The sequence below is a fragment of the Ascidia mentula genome, chromosome 7 (genome assembly GCF_947561715.1).
Source record: "Ascidia mentula chromosome 7, kaAscMent1.1, whole genome shotgun sequence".
Classification (NCBI taxonomy): domain Eukaryota; kingdom Metazoa; phylum Chordata; class Ascidiacea; order Phlebobranchia; family Ascidiidae; genus Ascidia; species Ascidia mentula.
In genome coordinates, this window is record NC_138572.1 from 6,642,505 (window position 1) to 6,659,618 (window position 17,114).

General features: G+C 36.4%; 2 protein-coding genes across 2 annotated transcripts; both read right to left on the minus strand.

Moving 5' to 3' along the window:
• Positions 1-1,761: 1,761 nt before the first annotated feature.
• Positions 1,762-12,416, minus strand: LOC145908180 (uncharacterized). The gene is made up of 21 exons (XM_082995391.1): positions 12,276-12,416; positions 11,917-12,133; positions 11,260-11,441; positions 10,883-11,041; positions 10,624-10,772; positions 9,785-9,920; positions 7,966-8,112; positions 7,476-7,661; positions 6,958-7,101; positions 6,385-6,561; positions 6,125-6,262; positions 5,981-6,049; positions 5,739-5,843; positions 5,355-5,513; positions 5,192-5,287; positions 4,732-4,848; positions 4,116-4,197; positions 3,838-3,880; positions 3,693-3,773; positions 3,206-3,290; positions 1,762-2,731 (listed from the first exon to the last, which is right to left on the minus strand). Exons 1-21 carry the CDS (start codon positions 12,384-12,386, stop codon positions 2,567-2,569), a joined length of 2,748 nt encoding a protein of 915 aa, XP_082851517.1. The 5' UTR covers positions 12,387-12,416; the 3' UTR covers positions 1,762-2,566.
• An 869-nt stretch (positions 12,417-13,285) lies between these two features.
• On the minus strand, positions 13,286-15,686 carry LOC145908047 (proteasome subunit alpha type-2-like). Its single transcript, XM_082995218.1, has 7 exons — positions 15,548-15,686; positions 14,829-15,038; positions 14,635-14,757; positions 14,236-14,317; positions 13,993-14,066; positions 13,862-13,919; positions 13,286-13,575 (listed from the first exon to the last, which is right to left on the minus strand). Exons 1-7 carry the CDS (start codon positions 15,583-15,585, stop codon positions 13,459-13,461), a joined length of 702 nt encoding a protein of 233 aa, XP_082851344.1. The 5' UTR covers positions 15,586-15,686; the 3' UTR covers positions 13,286-13,458.
• Positions 15,687-17,114: the final 1,428 nt, after the last annotated feature.

Here is a 17,114-nt window from a genome sequence, read left to right on the forward strand (position 1 = left end):
GAAGAGATAATTTTTTTTATTGCTGTATAAAAAATTTTAAACCGAAAATTGACCCCAAAACAACCAAAACATCAAGATTCTACTCTCAAGGTCGTCTATGTATGACACTTTTGCTTTAGCTGCCTACTACTGTGCACAATGTATTCAAGTGCTGCTCCACGTAAAAAACACGCTTTATTGTAGCTCAGCAAAATACATGCTTGCAATAGTTTGTACAAACGGCTCCAATACTATTACTTCCTTTGAGAAAAACTGTACTTTAAAACTGTCTCCACGAAACTTAAACATATCCTTATATATTGCACCTGTGAGACTGTACCACCGCAACCGTTGGCAGCCCTACACTGAGGCAATCTAACTGCACATCACGGGAATTTATATGTACAGAAAATTTCGAAAATCGATAGCGTTAGCACTCGTGCTAATCGAGAAAGCCTTCATCTACTTCTGTAATAATTAGCTTGCTCGCTGGTCGCGAGGCCGGCGCCGTGCAAACAGCTTGCAGGAAAAACACAGCTAATGCTTAATTAATGCCTTGGCGCTGTTGCTCTCGGCTTCTGGGCGACCTTCCTGTGCATGTCGCCTACTCTACGCAACGGTGGAATATTTTTTTACACAAATTCACACAGTTATTCTAGTAAAAACTTAGCATTTTTACTCATTAATGTTGTTGTCAGAATATATTTTGAACATACTATAATCCTGAGACTCCAAAAGCCATTTTTGACATTTTCCCTAGCTATTTCAACATATTTTGCATTTGAACATATCAATGCGGTCTTAACATGTATTGCATTCTACCCTACCAACTGTGATAACTAAACGGATTAATACCAGCAGGCACATAAACAAACAACAAAACTTGGTCAGTTAGATCATGATTCGTCCAATTGCAAACTACTCATAAATTTTACATAAAAAATTTTACATCTAGCATATAAATAATTTGTGCGCTTGCTTATCATTGAAACTGATTTTTTACTGACAATAACACAGCAATTGTCGTTTATTCCTTTCGACTGCAGCAATTTTCCAATGAAAATTCCAAATGGTTTACAACATGAGTGCCATGCATCAATGGCCTGCAAAGCCTCTAAAGCCGGCCCTCGACAGGCGCGCAATTCTTGCGGAATTTGATTTGTCGTCCCCGAGGACAAACCGAAAAAGAAGGGCAACCAAATCCGATTAAAATCGGATGATAGGAGCTTATATTCCCGCAGTAGCGCTTGACACATGTGGGAACGTAGCAACGCAAGTGGCATTTGAATAATGCTTTTGGATATTCTAAGATGTTTTTTCAATAATTGGATGGGTATTTTTTATGTATATTTGAGCATTTTTATAGAGGTTTGTATCTCGGGGGCGACAACTAATTCAGACGCAACGTTTTTTTTCATGGGACCACGCATCTTCCGAACTGGATATTGTTTTGACCTTAGATCAATTAAAGCATCAAACAACGAGACTTGGAGAGTGGATCTTAAATTCAAACCTAACCGAGAGCAAAATGTTAAACTTCTCGTTTCACTTTTCCATAAAGTGACGCGCTGTTCAGTCATATTGACCACTAAAAAAAGGATATTACATAATTTTTCGGACAATTTAACACAAAAATAAGCTACCGTATAATATACATACATATAAATATACATAATGATGCTACTGCGCCCCCACAAAAATCTTGATCCTTTAGAAGATTCTGGCACTTCCCACTAAACTTTTCACTGGCCAAGACACGCAAGAAACCCAAACACGTAAAAGCCAAAAACTTTTATTGTGAAAAGCCAAACGTTTTTAAGGGACAGCATCGTGATTATGTAAGCTACAGCGTTTCTTGTGAAAAACGTAAAAATTGCCGATTATTGGGAGCAAGAAGACATGACGCTACGGGTGCGTTTAAAGGGTTGAGAAGATTATACGGGAATAAAGGGGGAAATGAAACAACTGTTGGAAGCCGGATCAGCTGTGCAAAAAAATCCGAAAAGAGCGTTTCGCAATCAAGCTGACCGAATTTAGATGACACCAGCAGTGTGAAGTACATGGACACAATGGAGTTTGAATTACGTTTACAACAAACGTGTTAACGTTTCAAGACACACAACATACAACACCGAAAGAGAAATGATAAAACAACAAAATGGAACATTTAAGGGCATTAAAAACGCTTATTAGCGATGGTTAAAGTTGTTAGGGAACATATTTTTTTCGGATGGGGTAATCGTTTTTTTCAATTTTGATGGACATGTTTCTGCGCAAGGTTTTGGATATTCTGGTTTTTTATGTACTACAACATAAGCGTGTACAGTGCAGTGAAAAGTCTACGCCGCATACAGAAAGAAATAACAGCGGTGTGAAAAGGACAAGACATGATATATGGAGAACAATGGTTGATAAATTTTACAAAATACTTTAACTCAAACCTTACGGAAAAAACATCCAACAACTACAATCTACAGCAAACCAAAAAGCAAAACAAACAAAGAATCCCGAATAAAAGATGTTTTTTTAGATTTTCCGCCATTGACGCTCTCCGCTTTTTTCGGCTTCCGCCAGTGGGCGCTATCTCTTACATGTACGACTCGACTGTTTTTCGAGACTTTCCCTTCTTTCCATTCCTCTTCTTCTTGCGGCCGCTGGATGAGGTCGAAGCGGGGCGAACAACTTGCCTCTCGAAAGTGGGGGAATGCCCCACAGGTTGGCTGCTGATCACTTTGCTTGGGCTGCATGGGATCTTAAATGTGCAGACGAGAGAGTAATAACTTGGCTGTATGGATTGCAACAAGACTGAGAGTGCTTTGTGTGATTAAAATGACGTAACCAAACGGATTTGAGAAACAAAACCTATAAGTTCTCATCAGTGCAGGCCGTTTGGTCGGCAAAGTCGTCTAAATTGGCTCCACTTGCTTATATGTAAGCAAAATCGTCCAAGACACCAAATTTTAAGAATTTATACATTTCACGGAAGAATCAGCTCACATCTAGCTTATTCTCAAAAATCACTTTACCCTTTTTGGAGCGACGAACCCAAGCCCGCATACAGCTGCCAGTCGAAGATTGGCACATTTATAAGTCATATATTCCCAATTAGGTTAGTTTGTGTTAAAAACCTAGTTTAAGATTATAAGAACTTAAACCTAGTTTTCTCATATTAAAGTTTTTTTTGCTGAAAGCTGTTTCCGTTGCCATGCACGTGATCGAAACTTACTGGTTCGGAACGAGGGACTTTACTGCTCTTTACTTTGCAAACCGGCAATTTGGGGAAATCCATCGAGTCGTCACTGACGTCAGAGCTGCACATTATAGGGAATACAAGTTATATGTTTTGTAAGCACTACAGGACGTTAAAGAAAAAACTTTGTGCCAAGTTGTATTACTTTTTAATAATCCATATTCATACCATAATTAAATTTTAATTTCCATCCAAATTCAATGCTAAAACCTGGGTTTCTTTTTGCGTAAATTTACAAACCTCCTATATATCTATAAAAATATTTAGTTTTAAGAATAAGCCCAGCGCTTCAAAAAATAAAACAATACAATAAAAACCGTGCTCAGCATCCAAAATTACCTAAAATATAATTACAACATAGAAGGCGGAAATCAACGAAGGCCAATTTTCCAAAATAAATATAAACTGTAACATTATCTGCGTGCAGAGTTAGCTAAGTCATATCGTCATGGTAAAAATCTACCTTCCAGTAGTTGTCTGTGGAGTTTCATCCGATGGATATTCCATTGCATCCTGGAAGCTATTGTCCTCCTCGCCTGGGGTACTAGAAACGTACAACGTTATTTATACATTGGTTAAAATTAATGGCATTTAAATTAGAAACTCACGTGTCTGGGTGACGTAAAATTGGATTTTGTGAGCTGCCCACATCTGCATTGAAAATATAATCATTATTTATGTTCATATTTTAATAGAATTGAGACAACACATTTCAAAAAGTGAAAAACCATTTGAAATCAGTGCTTAATTCAGTGCACGATTATTGTTGCATTTTTTAAGAGTTGTCTTGTTCATTGTTAAAATGAAATAAACGTCGACCAATGGCATTTCCCGTCTAGGGTCACGTGATAATCTGCTTGTGACGCAAGCATTAAAAATAACTTACCGCATCCAGGGTAGGTCATAGCGGTTATAACAGCGGCGTCGGTGGAGCTGGTGACGAATTCGTTGAGTTGAACTTGAAGCATCTGTCAGATGAAGGTCAAGGTTTAAGGTTAAATTTTGTTGTTGTTAAAAGGCATTTTCACGACCCTTCTACTGTATGTGACCAAGCTTTCATTTGAGCAAAAATATCGTAGTCCACTTTTTTCGCTACAACTTACATGTTTTGGTTCCCTATAGCACAACATATATTTCCCAGTGGGCCAAAATTACACTATGGCCCGCCGGCTATCTTACTAGTTTTAAAACATCAGCCTGATACCAAACCAGGAAAGTAATACGTGTTTCGCTATTTGCTTTTATTTGCCTACTCTTGTTTGAAATTTCATAAATTATTTGCGAAACGATGTTCAGAAAAGGACCAGGATTTTTTGACATGCACCTCAAACTGGTATAATCAAACCATGTAGGATTTATTGAAGATTTATATTGAAAGGATGCGCTTATGAACACAAAGCTATCAGCAGAGTGAAACGGACGGCATCCTATAATGGCGAACAGAGGAAACTGGTGCCATTACTCGACTTTAATATAAACAAACAAAAGGTTTTTGCACGTACTTCGTTTTCGTTGCTGAGTGCCTTCGAGATTTCGCGTTCGCCTTCAAGTTGATCTTCGAGTTCCCTCTCCCGTTCCACGTGGGTTTGTGTGGCGGAAGCAAGCTTCTTCTTTTCGTCCTGTGGATAAGGTAGACGACATATAAGCCTTCGACAGTTATTTAGCGGTGACGGAAATGTGATAGTTAAGGGAAATTTTGAAATATTTTAATTGCATAATACAGGTCTGAATCTTAAGAGTCTGATTTTTGTCATTTAATCATATTGGATTATATAAGGAAATTATCATTCATTCGTGTTTTTCCGTTTTTATTGCGAGTTAATTTTACGCAAACGCACGTAACTTAAAACACTTATCACCAAAACTATATACTCAGCGCACTCGAAACAACATAACACAAGGTATCGGTTACTGGTTACCGCTAGAAAACATGTTACCATCATACATAGCTTCAATACGCACCGCATAAAGTTGCTTGTACTTAATGTATCGAGAATGTTCTGATTGAATCGACTTTTCCATCTCCTCGATTTTGTTCCTCAACTGAGTAGCCTGTTCCTATCGAAACCATAGGCCTTAAAATCAACCAATCACAGCGCTTAACCGTGTCACGTGGGTAAATTACCTGCTCCTCGGCGTCCGGATCGGCGATGGCTTTGATTAATTTTCCAATGCTGTTCATGAAGCCCTGGCCCTCGCCTTCCTCATCTTTAGCGCCACTAGCGGATGTTGTTGCGACGCCGACAGACTCGGTTTGAATTTGTGAGTTCGATTTTGTCTGCTTCTGTAGCAAAAATGGTCAATTGTTATTGTTTTAATTTTTGCGCTTTATTTCGCGTTTAGCCTTCATATAATTGTTTATTAATATCAGTGCTATAAGACTTTGTGTCCATGGTACCGTGCAAGGTTGTTTAAAATTGGAACCCTTAAACGAGCAAGGGACACAAACTTTCACTAAATACTGAGGTGAAACCCATAAGCTCTCATGGGAGTCACTATTATGAGGTACCTGTTGTTTAACTTTTCTCAGCTTCTTCTCCAATTTGTGGCATTCAACGAATTTGTCCTTGTAAGCGTCCGCACCCATTGAAAGTCTTGTGGTCAAATCTTCCACCTGTAGTTTTACACAAATATATACCGCGTTATCTTAAAGTAAGGGATTTGCTGCAGCATACGGGGAAAGTGCCTTTCATTACATACGACCAGTAGGGATGAATTGCTCGTATAAATCTTAATAAAGAGGAATTATACCTGCTTTTTCAGGTCAGCGACCAATTGATCATTGGCATCGACCTCTTCTTGTGAAACAGTAGCTTGTACCTAAAATGACAGAGTGGACAGCTGTTATTGTTGTGCATTTAATTTACATAGGGATGGACATAACAATAGCATTACCTCAATGCTGGACTGTTTTTGCTTCTTTGTCTGAGTCTTCCTGCTTGCTTTCTTGGAATGAGTGTCCGCTATACGAGATGCGTTTGCCACGACTGCATCCGACTCTTCAAGTTGTTTTCTCAGCAGAACAATTTGCTCCTAAAAAGGAAAGTGTTATTCTCCCGAAAAAAGGAAAGTTAACTTCAAATTAAAGTTTTTCCACCTTTAGACAAAATCCAGCCCAAAGATAATTTGGTTACACCTGCATGAAATCTACTCACATGCATTTCACACTCCACTTCCTCAGCTTCCCGTCGTTGAAGCAACAACTTCTGCTCATATTCACACAATGATTTTTCAGCATCTTCCAACTTTTCTTCCACAGTTTCAAGCTGACTCTCCAAGGCGTGGATGGTTGACTCGGCACCCTTAAGCTCAGTAAGCAATGCCTCCTTGTCCTATGAAAATAATAGAAATTGCAGTCATGAAAAATACTAAGGCCAGTTATATGTTGTAAGTGTGTGCTTGTTATATTTGATACTCCTATGATAGAGTCCTATCCTGTGTACACTTTACTACATCATAAATTATAAATTTTACAATGCAAATGATGCACACAAAGATTTACATACAATATAAAGTTTGTTTAAAGGTCAAAATCTACAATATATATTTTGGTCTACTACATTGGAAATATCGAACATCATGCACTTCTTTTGTTGTGTTAAAGTAACCTTTTTACCTCAAAAAAAATTTGCCAAACAAAAGGTGAATTTTTGATTGAAACTTAACTTGATTTTTTTGTTCTTTGAAAATTTAAATTTATAATGTGTCAGACAGCTGCACAACATTACCTTTTTCAGTTGGTGAAGATCCATCATCAGTTGGTCTCTGCTTGCCGAAACTTCAGTGAGTTCTTCACGGAGCAAACGTTTCGATGCCTCGAGTGCATTCACCTGCTCCGAGCTGTTCCTCATGGCATCACGGACCTGGTTTGCCTGAGAATAAACATACTCAAAATTCAATTGTCTGGTTTGTTGTTGCAACTTTTTTAAAGCTACCTTAAATTAAAATACAACTTATATTAAGTCACACAAAAAAAGTATGACAATTTTAACATTTTGAGCGGGTCAAACTGAGCAAAAGGTTACATGTTAGCACCTTAACTTACACAATCATTCACTGTAAACATTTGTGGTCTTACCTTAGATTTGTTATGTGGAAAACAACAAGGACATTTATTCATTTTTTAGTGTACTTTAAGATAAAATGATTCACCAGAGTAAATAGACATAATGCTTCAGTGGATCATTTTAATCTTTACAATATGCAACACAGGAAATGTACTCAACATAGAGGCAAAATCCATTACCTCATTTCTTGATTTCTTTGTAACTGCTTCAAGCTCTTTTTCTTTCTGTGCAACTTTTGCATTGGCTTGTTTCAAGTTCTTCTGTGTGTTCTGAATGTTGTCCTTTGAAATTTGCAACTGTTGTCGGAGAGACTCAACCAAATCAGAACTTTGCTGCCTTGAAATTTCTGTTTCTGTGAACTGGGTCTAAAGCAACAGAAATAAGTAAAGCCATAAATATGATTTAGCCGAAATTGGTGGAAAGTGTTGTAATTAGAAAACAGCGGAAAAAGGTTTGAGGCATTCCAGTTTATGGCTTAAATTTTATGTTACTTTGAATTGGAAATTTGTCACTATTATTACTATTTCATTAAGTAAAATAAGTAATTCCTTGCTTACACCTTCACATCATTCCTACAAGAATTTGTATCACATATATATATTAGTATATTAAACACAAAAAATACAAATCAAAAACAGTGTTTTTGGATATATTTATGCAGTTATTCACCTTGAACAGATCTCGTTCATCCTTGTAACGCCTCAGCTTTGCAAGTAATTCTTCGTTTCTCTTCTCTAGAACTTGAGCTTGCTGATTATTTTTCTGTGCTTCTGTTTTGCTGGAATGCTTCAGGTCATCATGTTGCAGGGACAGGGTCTGTTAATGAACAGTTTTAAATGAAAATTGTGAGATTATTGTTCTGATTTTTAATAGGAATACATGGCTGTTACCTAAATTACCTTCGCAAAATGCCTCAACACATTTGACACTAAAATTCTAAAAGTGTTATGTTAAAATTTTGTATAAAATTAATTTGTGCTTGTGACATTTTAAGAACTTCATGAGGCAAAAACAAATATAGTTCAGTCAATAAAAGATAAACACTTCATTGAATAAAGAAAGCTTGTTCAATATCTTTCACATAAGGGGTTTTGTGCTAATGTACAAAAGCAACATTGCAACGCATTGTGCAAAACAATCCTTGCCAGGGGCTACGTTACACAAAGGAAGCAAAATACAATCAGTCACAAGGGCATTCCCCATTGACTGGCATTCAGTTTACAGTCTTTACAACAGAGCAATGCCCTGTTGCCTATGGAGGTTTTATTTGAAGGGAACTTTATGGGAACCAGCGGAGCCTATTGTACAAGGGACAAGTATTTTCATTCCACAACAAGTTTTGAGTATAATCACTTAGTTGGTGACAAACACAGAGCTTTCACAATCAAGCGTGACATTTTTGTTGCGACTACATTTAGGTTTGCAGTCACATCAATACATAAAGAGACAAAAGCTAATGCAATTGAGCCGAAAATATCATAAGAAAATTACTATTCATCATAAGTTAACACAAAGCACTAGTCTGTTATGAAAAGAGGACACACCAACCAGTAAGTATTACACAGAACTTGCGTCATTTAGACAGGCTATTTGTCACGTCCATTTCACTCTTCTGGTGCTTGTACAACATATGTGGGCATTTATTAGTTTGTGGTCTCATGACTCTTACTCTGCAGTGAGCAATAATGACAAGGTAATAGTTGAGCTATTAAAAGCTCCAGGCTATTCCATCAAGACATTGTTAAGATAAAAGATTTGCATTCAGGGTGGTTCAAGTAGGAACAACACCTCTTTCAAATTCACTTCACAATAATAATCTTGATATATCTTTATATACAAGTACTTTACACAATTTACAAATACCTACATGTGATTGTGGGTAAAAAAACATGTTAGATGTGCAAATCCATAACAAATTTTGCAATATAAAGTTACATTAACTAACCATTTTAAGTGCCATTGAGGCTAGCCAGACATAAGAAAATAAACCAATATATATGTGTATATATATAGCCCTGTACAAGGTCAAGTCATTCAAGGTCATACAGCAGTGTAATGTCATGCTGAAGTGAACCAAACAACTCAACTGTACATATTTTTGACACAAACATTTATAAACTCATGTTTTTGGGTGGTAAGCCCAGTACTTAATTGTGGCTTTCAACAGAATGGTATTATAAAATAACATAGGTGTGTTACATGAAGTGACTGTTTGTCAGTTTTGTGACAAAAAATAGCAAATTTATGTGTGTTCATTGTGTGTGGAAAACAGGAAATATTTACCTAAGAGAACTAGCATAAAATTGCTTTGTCATGCATACCACGGTTTAAATGGCTTTATACAATCGACTTCGTTTGTACCATGTAGTAACACACTGTGTAACACACAGTATTGAGCAATTATTACGAGGTGAATCAAGTTTTAGGTTGGTCATCATCAAACTTACACCAAGCAGCAAATAAACTTTTACAAGGGTTTACTACTTACCCTAATTTGATCGAGCATCTCAAGTCGAATGACTTCATGTCTTTGCAGTTCATTGTCACGTTGTTGAATTTGTTCCAGGTGCTTTTTCACCATCTCTTCTTTCTCATCCTCAGCGACACGGATGGCTTCATTAAGTCTGAATCAGCAGAAGTCGGCATTGAAATAACATTATTTGTTGTGCAATCAAAAAGGTGAAAAGCATATGCAATTGGGCTAATAAGTGAGAAATATTTTTTTTGCTGGAAGTTTGTGAGTTCTATGGGGTGTTTCACAATAAAGGCAGGATTATATGGGTTGGCATTTATTTTTGCAAAACCCTACAACAAACTTTACAACTGTACATGTCATAAAAAATATCACCAGCCACTGGGCAACCCTAAAATACCTCATTAACCACCACAAACAATAGTATCACTATGGATTGTAAAATTGCATTGTCTTTTTTAGCAGGACAATGGGTGTTGGCCCAGCAAACAAATCGCTGCATGATCATGTCAAAAAAATGCTGCTACACTGATTGAAGCATCCAACCCAAAACAAAAACAACAGCATGACATCATGCACATTGCTTGTGTGTCATTATAAGTCATAATAAAGAGGATATAGTGACGTCACAAGCTACCCACTCACAGACGACAAGCGTCATTCAGTGCATTCTAACAGATGTGTCCACGCAAATAAACTCTATTGCCTGTATTGATTTTGCTTCATTTCCTTGCTACCAACTATTCAACCCAATATGCAAGCTGTTGCACTCTCATGACAGACATACATGCATATATGAGCAATCATATGAAATTAGTTGCTCTAAGGAGATATTATCCATTTAAAATATATACCCGTCAATGTCACTTTGCAGAGTATTAATCATTTCCTCTGCCTCCGCCAGCTTGGCCTTGGTTTTCTCAATTCGCTTGTCAGCTTTCGAAAGTCTGTTTGTAATCTTTTCATGGCTGTTTGTCAATTTTTCAAGCTGCTTTTCCAGTTCCTGTAAAGTATACCAGATAGGGTTTGAATATATGCATATGTATATATATATATTTATACATACATACAGTTATAACAAGAGCTGTATTAGACTGTAAAAAATCTTTTTACCAAGTTAATTGCTTCTTCATTTTTCAGTTTTTCTTCTGTGGTTTCCATGTTCTCAATAAGCTTTTGCAGTGCACCTTCCAACTCTTTTTTTGTGGACTGAAGGCCTTCAATTGTGTTTAACAGTTCTGATTTTTCCTGGTTGACTTTGCTCAGTTGTTCCTAAAAATTCACCAAAAGTTACATATTTAATCTGTATTTTAAACTGGGGACGCTTTTGATCAGTTTGGATATAATGAATGGTTGGCTTTAAATAGGGATGAAGTGGCTGGGTTCTTCTGCGATGACAAATAAACAACACTAAGTCATGTTATACATGTACTTAACAACAAAATAGTATTTCTGGCAAGCTAATCATTACATACAAGGCACAAACATACTTCTAAAGCATCAGACTTGGTCTTTAAAATGATCAAGCCATTCTCATCTTCAACTTCTACGAGGTTATCGTTTTCAGTTGAAAGGCGGAATTGGAAAGGGGTGCTTGCCCCACGGACGTATCCTTGCTTGGTGACATAACAAAACTGATAGAATTCATTGTCATCACCAGGAAGTTGGTAGGCTGTACAGAAATATAAAAAGTTATTGAACATGAATAAGAAAGCCGAAGCTAAGATGCTGTTTATCATTTTAAGTAAACGTTTCGAACCTATACTTGGTTCATCATCAGTACTACTACCTGAACCAAGTATAGGTTCGAAACGTTTACTTAAAATGATAAACAGCATCTTAGCTTTGGCTTTTTTATTCAAAGTTATTAACTCCACTTATTTTGCACCCAAGTTTATCATACATGATTCTAGGATATATTATTTATACCTAACCCATAATTATGAAAATAATAGTTTTTTAAAAATTATAAAAATAACATAAAATTTCTATACATTTATACCATACATTATATTATATACATTTATTTTCATAACAAGATTGCTTTTTACAGAATTCCTTTTGCACATACACATTTTTCAAATCATTAGCTTTTTAAAAGTGTCTTTCTATTATACTTTTCCAGGCATCTCAAAAACAAAATTAACCTTGAAATGAAACAGTTTGTGACTTGTTCCCAGAACTATCTTCATTTGATGGCTTTGGGGCCCATATATATGTGAAGTAATCTCTGGGGCTGGCCCAGCCAACTCTGAACAGACCAACCCAATCCCTGGACGATGGTTCAATGGATTCAGTAACAATGTAAGTTACTTTGACATCTTTTTCTGGAGGATAGAAGTCAGGCACATCCGGAAATATAACCTATGCAAAAAACTAGCATTTATTTCATGCAAAAAGCACCATTAACACAATAGCAAGAACTTCACAACAGCACTTGCAAATACACAGTAAAATAAAATCAAGGTATATGGCAAACTACGGAAAAAAATACTATGCAACTGACCTGGGAAAAATTGCTAATAGCCATATCATGGCTTCCAAATGTTTCAGGAATAAATGGTGCATCGGACATGTTGACCATTTCAGCTTGGGATGTTGCACAATCTTGCGCCATTATCAGACACTTAGTTTCCTTTTTAAAAGTAAATCTACAAAAGCACAGTTACATCACCAGTTTTTCGTTAATATTGCAAAAAATATGTCTGAATAGTATTAGCTGCTGCTAAGTAAGTTGCACAGCACTAACACTACATTTTATCACAAGTCACCAAAAATAAATTCTAAACATGAAATAGATTGCAATGTTTAAACTTACAGCTGTTATTACCTGACAAAAAACATTTGGTTAACATATAAGTCTACTAAACTATCACAGTCAGAAATCACAGACAGAAATACAGATTTGCAAGCATTTTATACCAGTTGCCGTTGGCGCTTGACTAATCCTGCCGCACTTATAAATAAATAAAGTTGTTAGCCTGTGCTGATGACAGGGAGTTAATACCAGACGACCTCCAGAGAAAATCAATATCATTATAACCTGATACTAGTTCCGCATTTGGGCGCGATCCTGCCATTGTGTTGTTCATGGCGGTCAGCTGACTTTGTTGATGTTTTGATAGTGACGTACTTTTATTCACAACGACTCGATCAAATGGAAAGAGATTATTTTTTAAAGGGTTAGTTTAAAGGCCAACATAGCGGTAAGTCAACAATTTAAGAAATATGACGTACTCATTGTAACTACGTGTAGAACTACATAATTGGGTACAGTATGTAATGAGCTCAAGAAAACTTTTTTGGATCACAAAATCTAAAACAATATTCTGCAGCTTTTATTGAAACTCATACCAAAAATCATAAATTATACTTTTTTTAGTTGTGCGCTCAACATGAAAATTGGGCAAAAACAAGCCAGGACACCGTCAGCCTGTACTAGTTTATTGCTTCTTTCAGCTAACGTTGTTCAAAATTCTTGAAATCCATACGGCCAAAAATACAAAAATGTTCCAAACTAAGGTCGTTTATTGTTTTTCAAAACGCACGCGAATATCTGATCACTAGCAGCCAACAATAAACATCGGTGAAAAATGTAGTTGAACTTTCAAATCCACGAAAGGACGAGAATTGGAAGGCCCGCCCGGTCTTGTAGTCGGGCTTCAGGGAAATACCGAAAAACGATGGCTTCAAGCAATGGATGCCAGATAGTCTTTGACTTCAGATGGAGATAAACGATGGAAACCATCTGCATTGGATATTCCCACTTCAATGTTGTCTTCTGTCATTTGACCCTCGAAAGACTCCTGATGAAGAAAAAAGGGTGCATTAAGTTAAAAAAAAATTTTTTTAAATTAACTCAATTTAGACAAACAAATTTTGGTGTTAAAATAGTGTTGTTGTTGTGAAAAAGAATTGAATAAAAGAGACTTTAAATGGTGCGACTTTACTATGTATCAAATTACAATTTCCAGTTGTTACAATTTCGAAGAATTAGGCCCATGCCATAACATTGAGGGATGGTAGTTTTCTTAAAATTCATCTATTTAATACTTATCAAGTTAAACACTAATTTCTAAGTTGGTTATTTACCTTTAGGGTAAGTATTGCAGTATGTACAGCATCTTCAAGTTCTAGTTCTTCATTATATCTGCAACAAAATATTCACATCAATTCCTTAAGTGTCCTTTCACATAATTTTTTTATATTCTTTTCTGTATCACCTCTTCTCCAAAAATGATTTGCCATTAAGATGATTTTTCCCCAGTGCAGTTGCTTTCCATGCAAAATAGGCACCCTACAAAAATAAACAAAATTTTCAATGTGCCTGATATTGTAAACACATTTTTAAAAGACTACTTTCTGCCCATGTAGGACCTTTGTTAAGTAAAACAGAGCAGTATTCAAAAGCAAAAATTTAGTTTAAATTTATAAATGTAGTTTAATGCACACCAACATTGACTTACAGATGGGTCACACTGGAACAAATAAGGTCTGTTGTTGTCCCATCCACAAATAAGGAGTGACACTCCAAAAGGTCGGACACCACTGCAAAAAAAGACTGCTTGTTAAACAAGTCAATAAATACAATAAAACTGAAAAAAATATATAATTTCCATGAGCTGCAAACAGATGGCCACTGTATCGACCTATGAGGTCTCAACAGTACATCTTGGTATAATGAACGATAGTGTTATTTTATGTAAGCACTAGCTTTAAAAACAGTAGGAACAGTGTGGTGATACTTTGTTTATATGTTATTACAGGAGAAATGGTGGTCACCAGATCAGTATCTGCAGTCTGTGGTTAAGGTCATCCTCATTTTCCATACTTGAAGTCATTTATGTAGAGGCATAAATACTCACCCAGTCTGTGTAAACTCCTGCATAACAGATGCAATTCTTTGTACAAGTTGCGTGGTGGGAATGCTCTCTTGGTACTGCCGAAAGTACATCTGGGCAATTTTCCTTGCCCTACTCAGCAAAACTCTGAAATTAAACACAATGTTTAAGAGAAATATTGGTAACAAGGCTAAATAAAATGTTTGGTTGTTATTTACCTATAATCAGGACCCATTCCACTATAAACCATTCCGATTTTTTCTGTAATAGGTTCAATTTTGTGGATGCTGTGCTCGTCATACAGAATAGATTTCTGCTTTTTTTCAGTAGCTATGACAACTCCATTTTGGGCCTTGATGCCCACAGATGGTGAACCAGCAGTCACAGCATTAAGAGCATACTCAATTTGCACAAGTTTTCCACTTGGACTAAAAGACAAAGTAGTAATCATATTATTGTAAGAAAACTTATCTGATATAAAACCCAGATTGAAAAATTTGTATTTGGACCGAGTATTTTTTGCTTTTGGGAGTTTGTAGAAAAATCCTCGACATATATATTTCCAATCTGGTATAAACCACTTTTGCGAAAATTACCCGATAATCCGCACAATATTAATTAGCTAATGCATTAACATACAAAACGCAATTAACGATCGTCGAAACAGAATCCTCCGTGCATAAAACAAACTTTCCAATCTGGGGTATAAAGTCGTTTTTATACTTTTTGTTAAATGTAAAAATAAGTGGAGTTAATAACTTTGAAGAGAAAAGCTTTTACAGAATTAAGACTAAACTGTGTGCCACTTGTTGTGAAAAATGCACGAGTCTATATAAGAAAATTAAGAACATGCTTGGAAATAGAAACCAGTGTGTGCAACTTATGCTTATAAGCAAAATTTGCTCCATAAATAAACAAACATAAAGCGATGATTTACCTGAATGTGGTAAGTGAGAAACTATATCTTTCCGTCATTGTGAAACTAGTAAATGTCTGCCAAATATAAAGAGTATCCAAAAAGTCCGATGACAAAATTACGTTTTACAAGAATTGAACTGCACAAAATTCCCCTATCATGCTGACTTACTTTATCCATACAACTACAACCATAACAGGTATTTTTAAAAAATCTTTGTGATCCCAGACCATATTTCCTACCTAGTATTGCAGGTAAAATATACGTTTTCTCTATTTTATTTTTATCTCTGCATTTGCATAGAACCTTCGAATTTATACCCCGGGTTGCCATGCCATGGTTGTTTCTAAGATTTTGTATTATCTTTAAAAGCAGAAGCTCAGAAAATATGCGGATCAGAAAAGTATTAATAATAACTCAAACATCGGGCAAAGCTTCTGAAATAATTGTACCAATATTGGAAATATTTATTGTACATACTAAGAGCTTAGATGTCACGTCGCAGTATCGACTTGTGCCTTGTGAGGTGGATGTGATTACGCTATACCGACTTCTAGGTCGTATCGTTAACTTCCCAAAATGATCAGCAAAGTCCTGGATTTCTTACGATGAGAGAATATTTCGGGTCTGTTGATCCATTGACTGGTGAATTTGAAACCGATTCATAAGTGATTTTCACACTTCAAGATATTAACTTTGCAAATATTTATCATGTGCTTTCTAATAGCGTAGGCAGGTTATAACGAAAAATAGGATTTGTATTTTTAGATATCTGTCATGCCTGGCTTCTTCCGCAGCTGATGCTTAGCTGTGGATTCAAGCGAATCTTGAACTGTGATTTGCATGAGAAGTAGAGCGATAACAAGAAATGCTCATGACGTTAAACGCCGAGAAGGGCAATTTTTCAATCAAGTAAAGATCTATTCGAATACAAGTTGTATTAGAGGCAGTGTAAGGACAAAATTGTTGTATTAAATTTCGCTTGACTTGTTAATGAAACAGCCAAACATGTCTCCTGGTGAAACTAAAGCAAACCAGATGATATGCCGAATTCTTGATGTAAAAGATATCCCACAAGTGACAGAATTCGTCAAGAGATATTATTCCCCTCGCGTATCAATTTTTCAAACGTTTCAAACAAATTGCAAATGGAGGGAAGACTTCTGTGTTGCAAGAGCAAAGGAGGCCATTCATCACCAATCTTCGTATGGAATATTTGATGAAGATGGCAATATGGTGCGACTAGATATGGCCATATTGTACAAGAAAGACTGGCTGTACAAATACCCGACAGTGCATGGAGACGAACATCCCAGAAGCCAGGCCTTGTTTCGATTTTTAAAGTGTATGCATGGCGATATGTGTTCTAGCTTAAACACAGACACTGTTTTAAAGATAGTCATGATGACTGGCCACCCCGATTTCCACGGGAAAAAACTTTGGAAACATTTTAACATCTTTGAACGACTCGAATCGTGTGCCCTGCAACGAGGATGTGATTATATTGTAGCTACCGCCGTCTCGTTATACTCCCAAAGTGTCCTGCAGGGTGCTGGATTTTCCACACTAAGAGAGATCAAGTACTCTG

Excerpts from the sequence above, each read along its gene's own strand:
- LOC145908180 (XM_082995391.1), bottom strand. The coding sequence starts at position 12,386 with ATGGCGCAAGATTGTGCAACATCCCAAGCTGAAATGGTCAACATGTCC. Across the intron at positions 11,442-11,916 it reads ACAAACTGTTTCATTTCAAG|CCTACCAACTTCCTGGTGAT; the intron begins GTTAATTTTGTT and ends ATTTCTGTACAG. Across the intron at positions 3,291-3,692 it reads CCACAGACAACTACTGGAAG|CTCTGACGTCAGTGACGACT; the intron begins GTAGATTTTTAC and ends TATAATGTGCAG.
- LOC145908047 (XM_082995218.1), bottom strand. The coding sequence starts at position 15,585 with ATGACGGAAAGATATAGTTTCTCACTTACCACATTCAG. Across the intron at positions 14,318-14,634 it reads CAGGAGTTTACACAGACTGG|TGGTGTCCGACCTTTTGGAG; the intron begins GTGAGTATTTAT and ends CTTTTTTTGCAG. Across the intron at positions 14,067-14,235 it reads TGTTCCAGTGTGACCCATCT|GGTGCCTATTTTGCATGGAA; the intron begins GTAAGTCAATGT and ends TTATTTTTGTAG.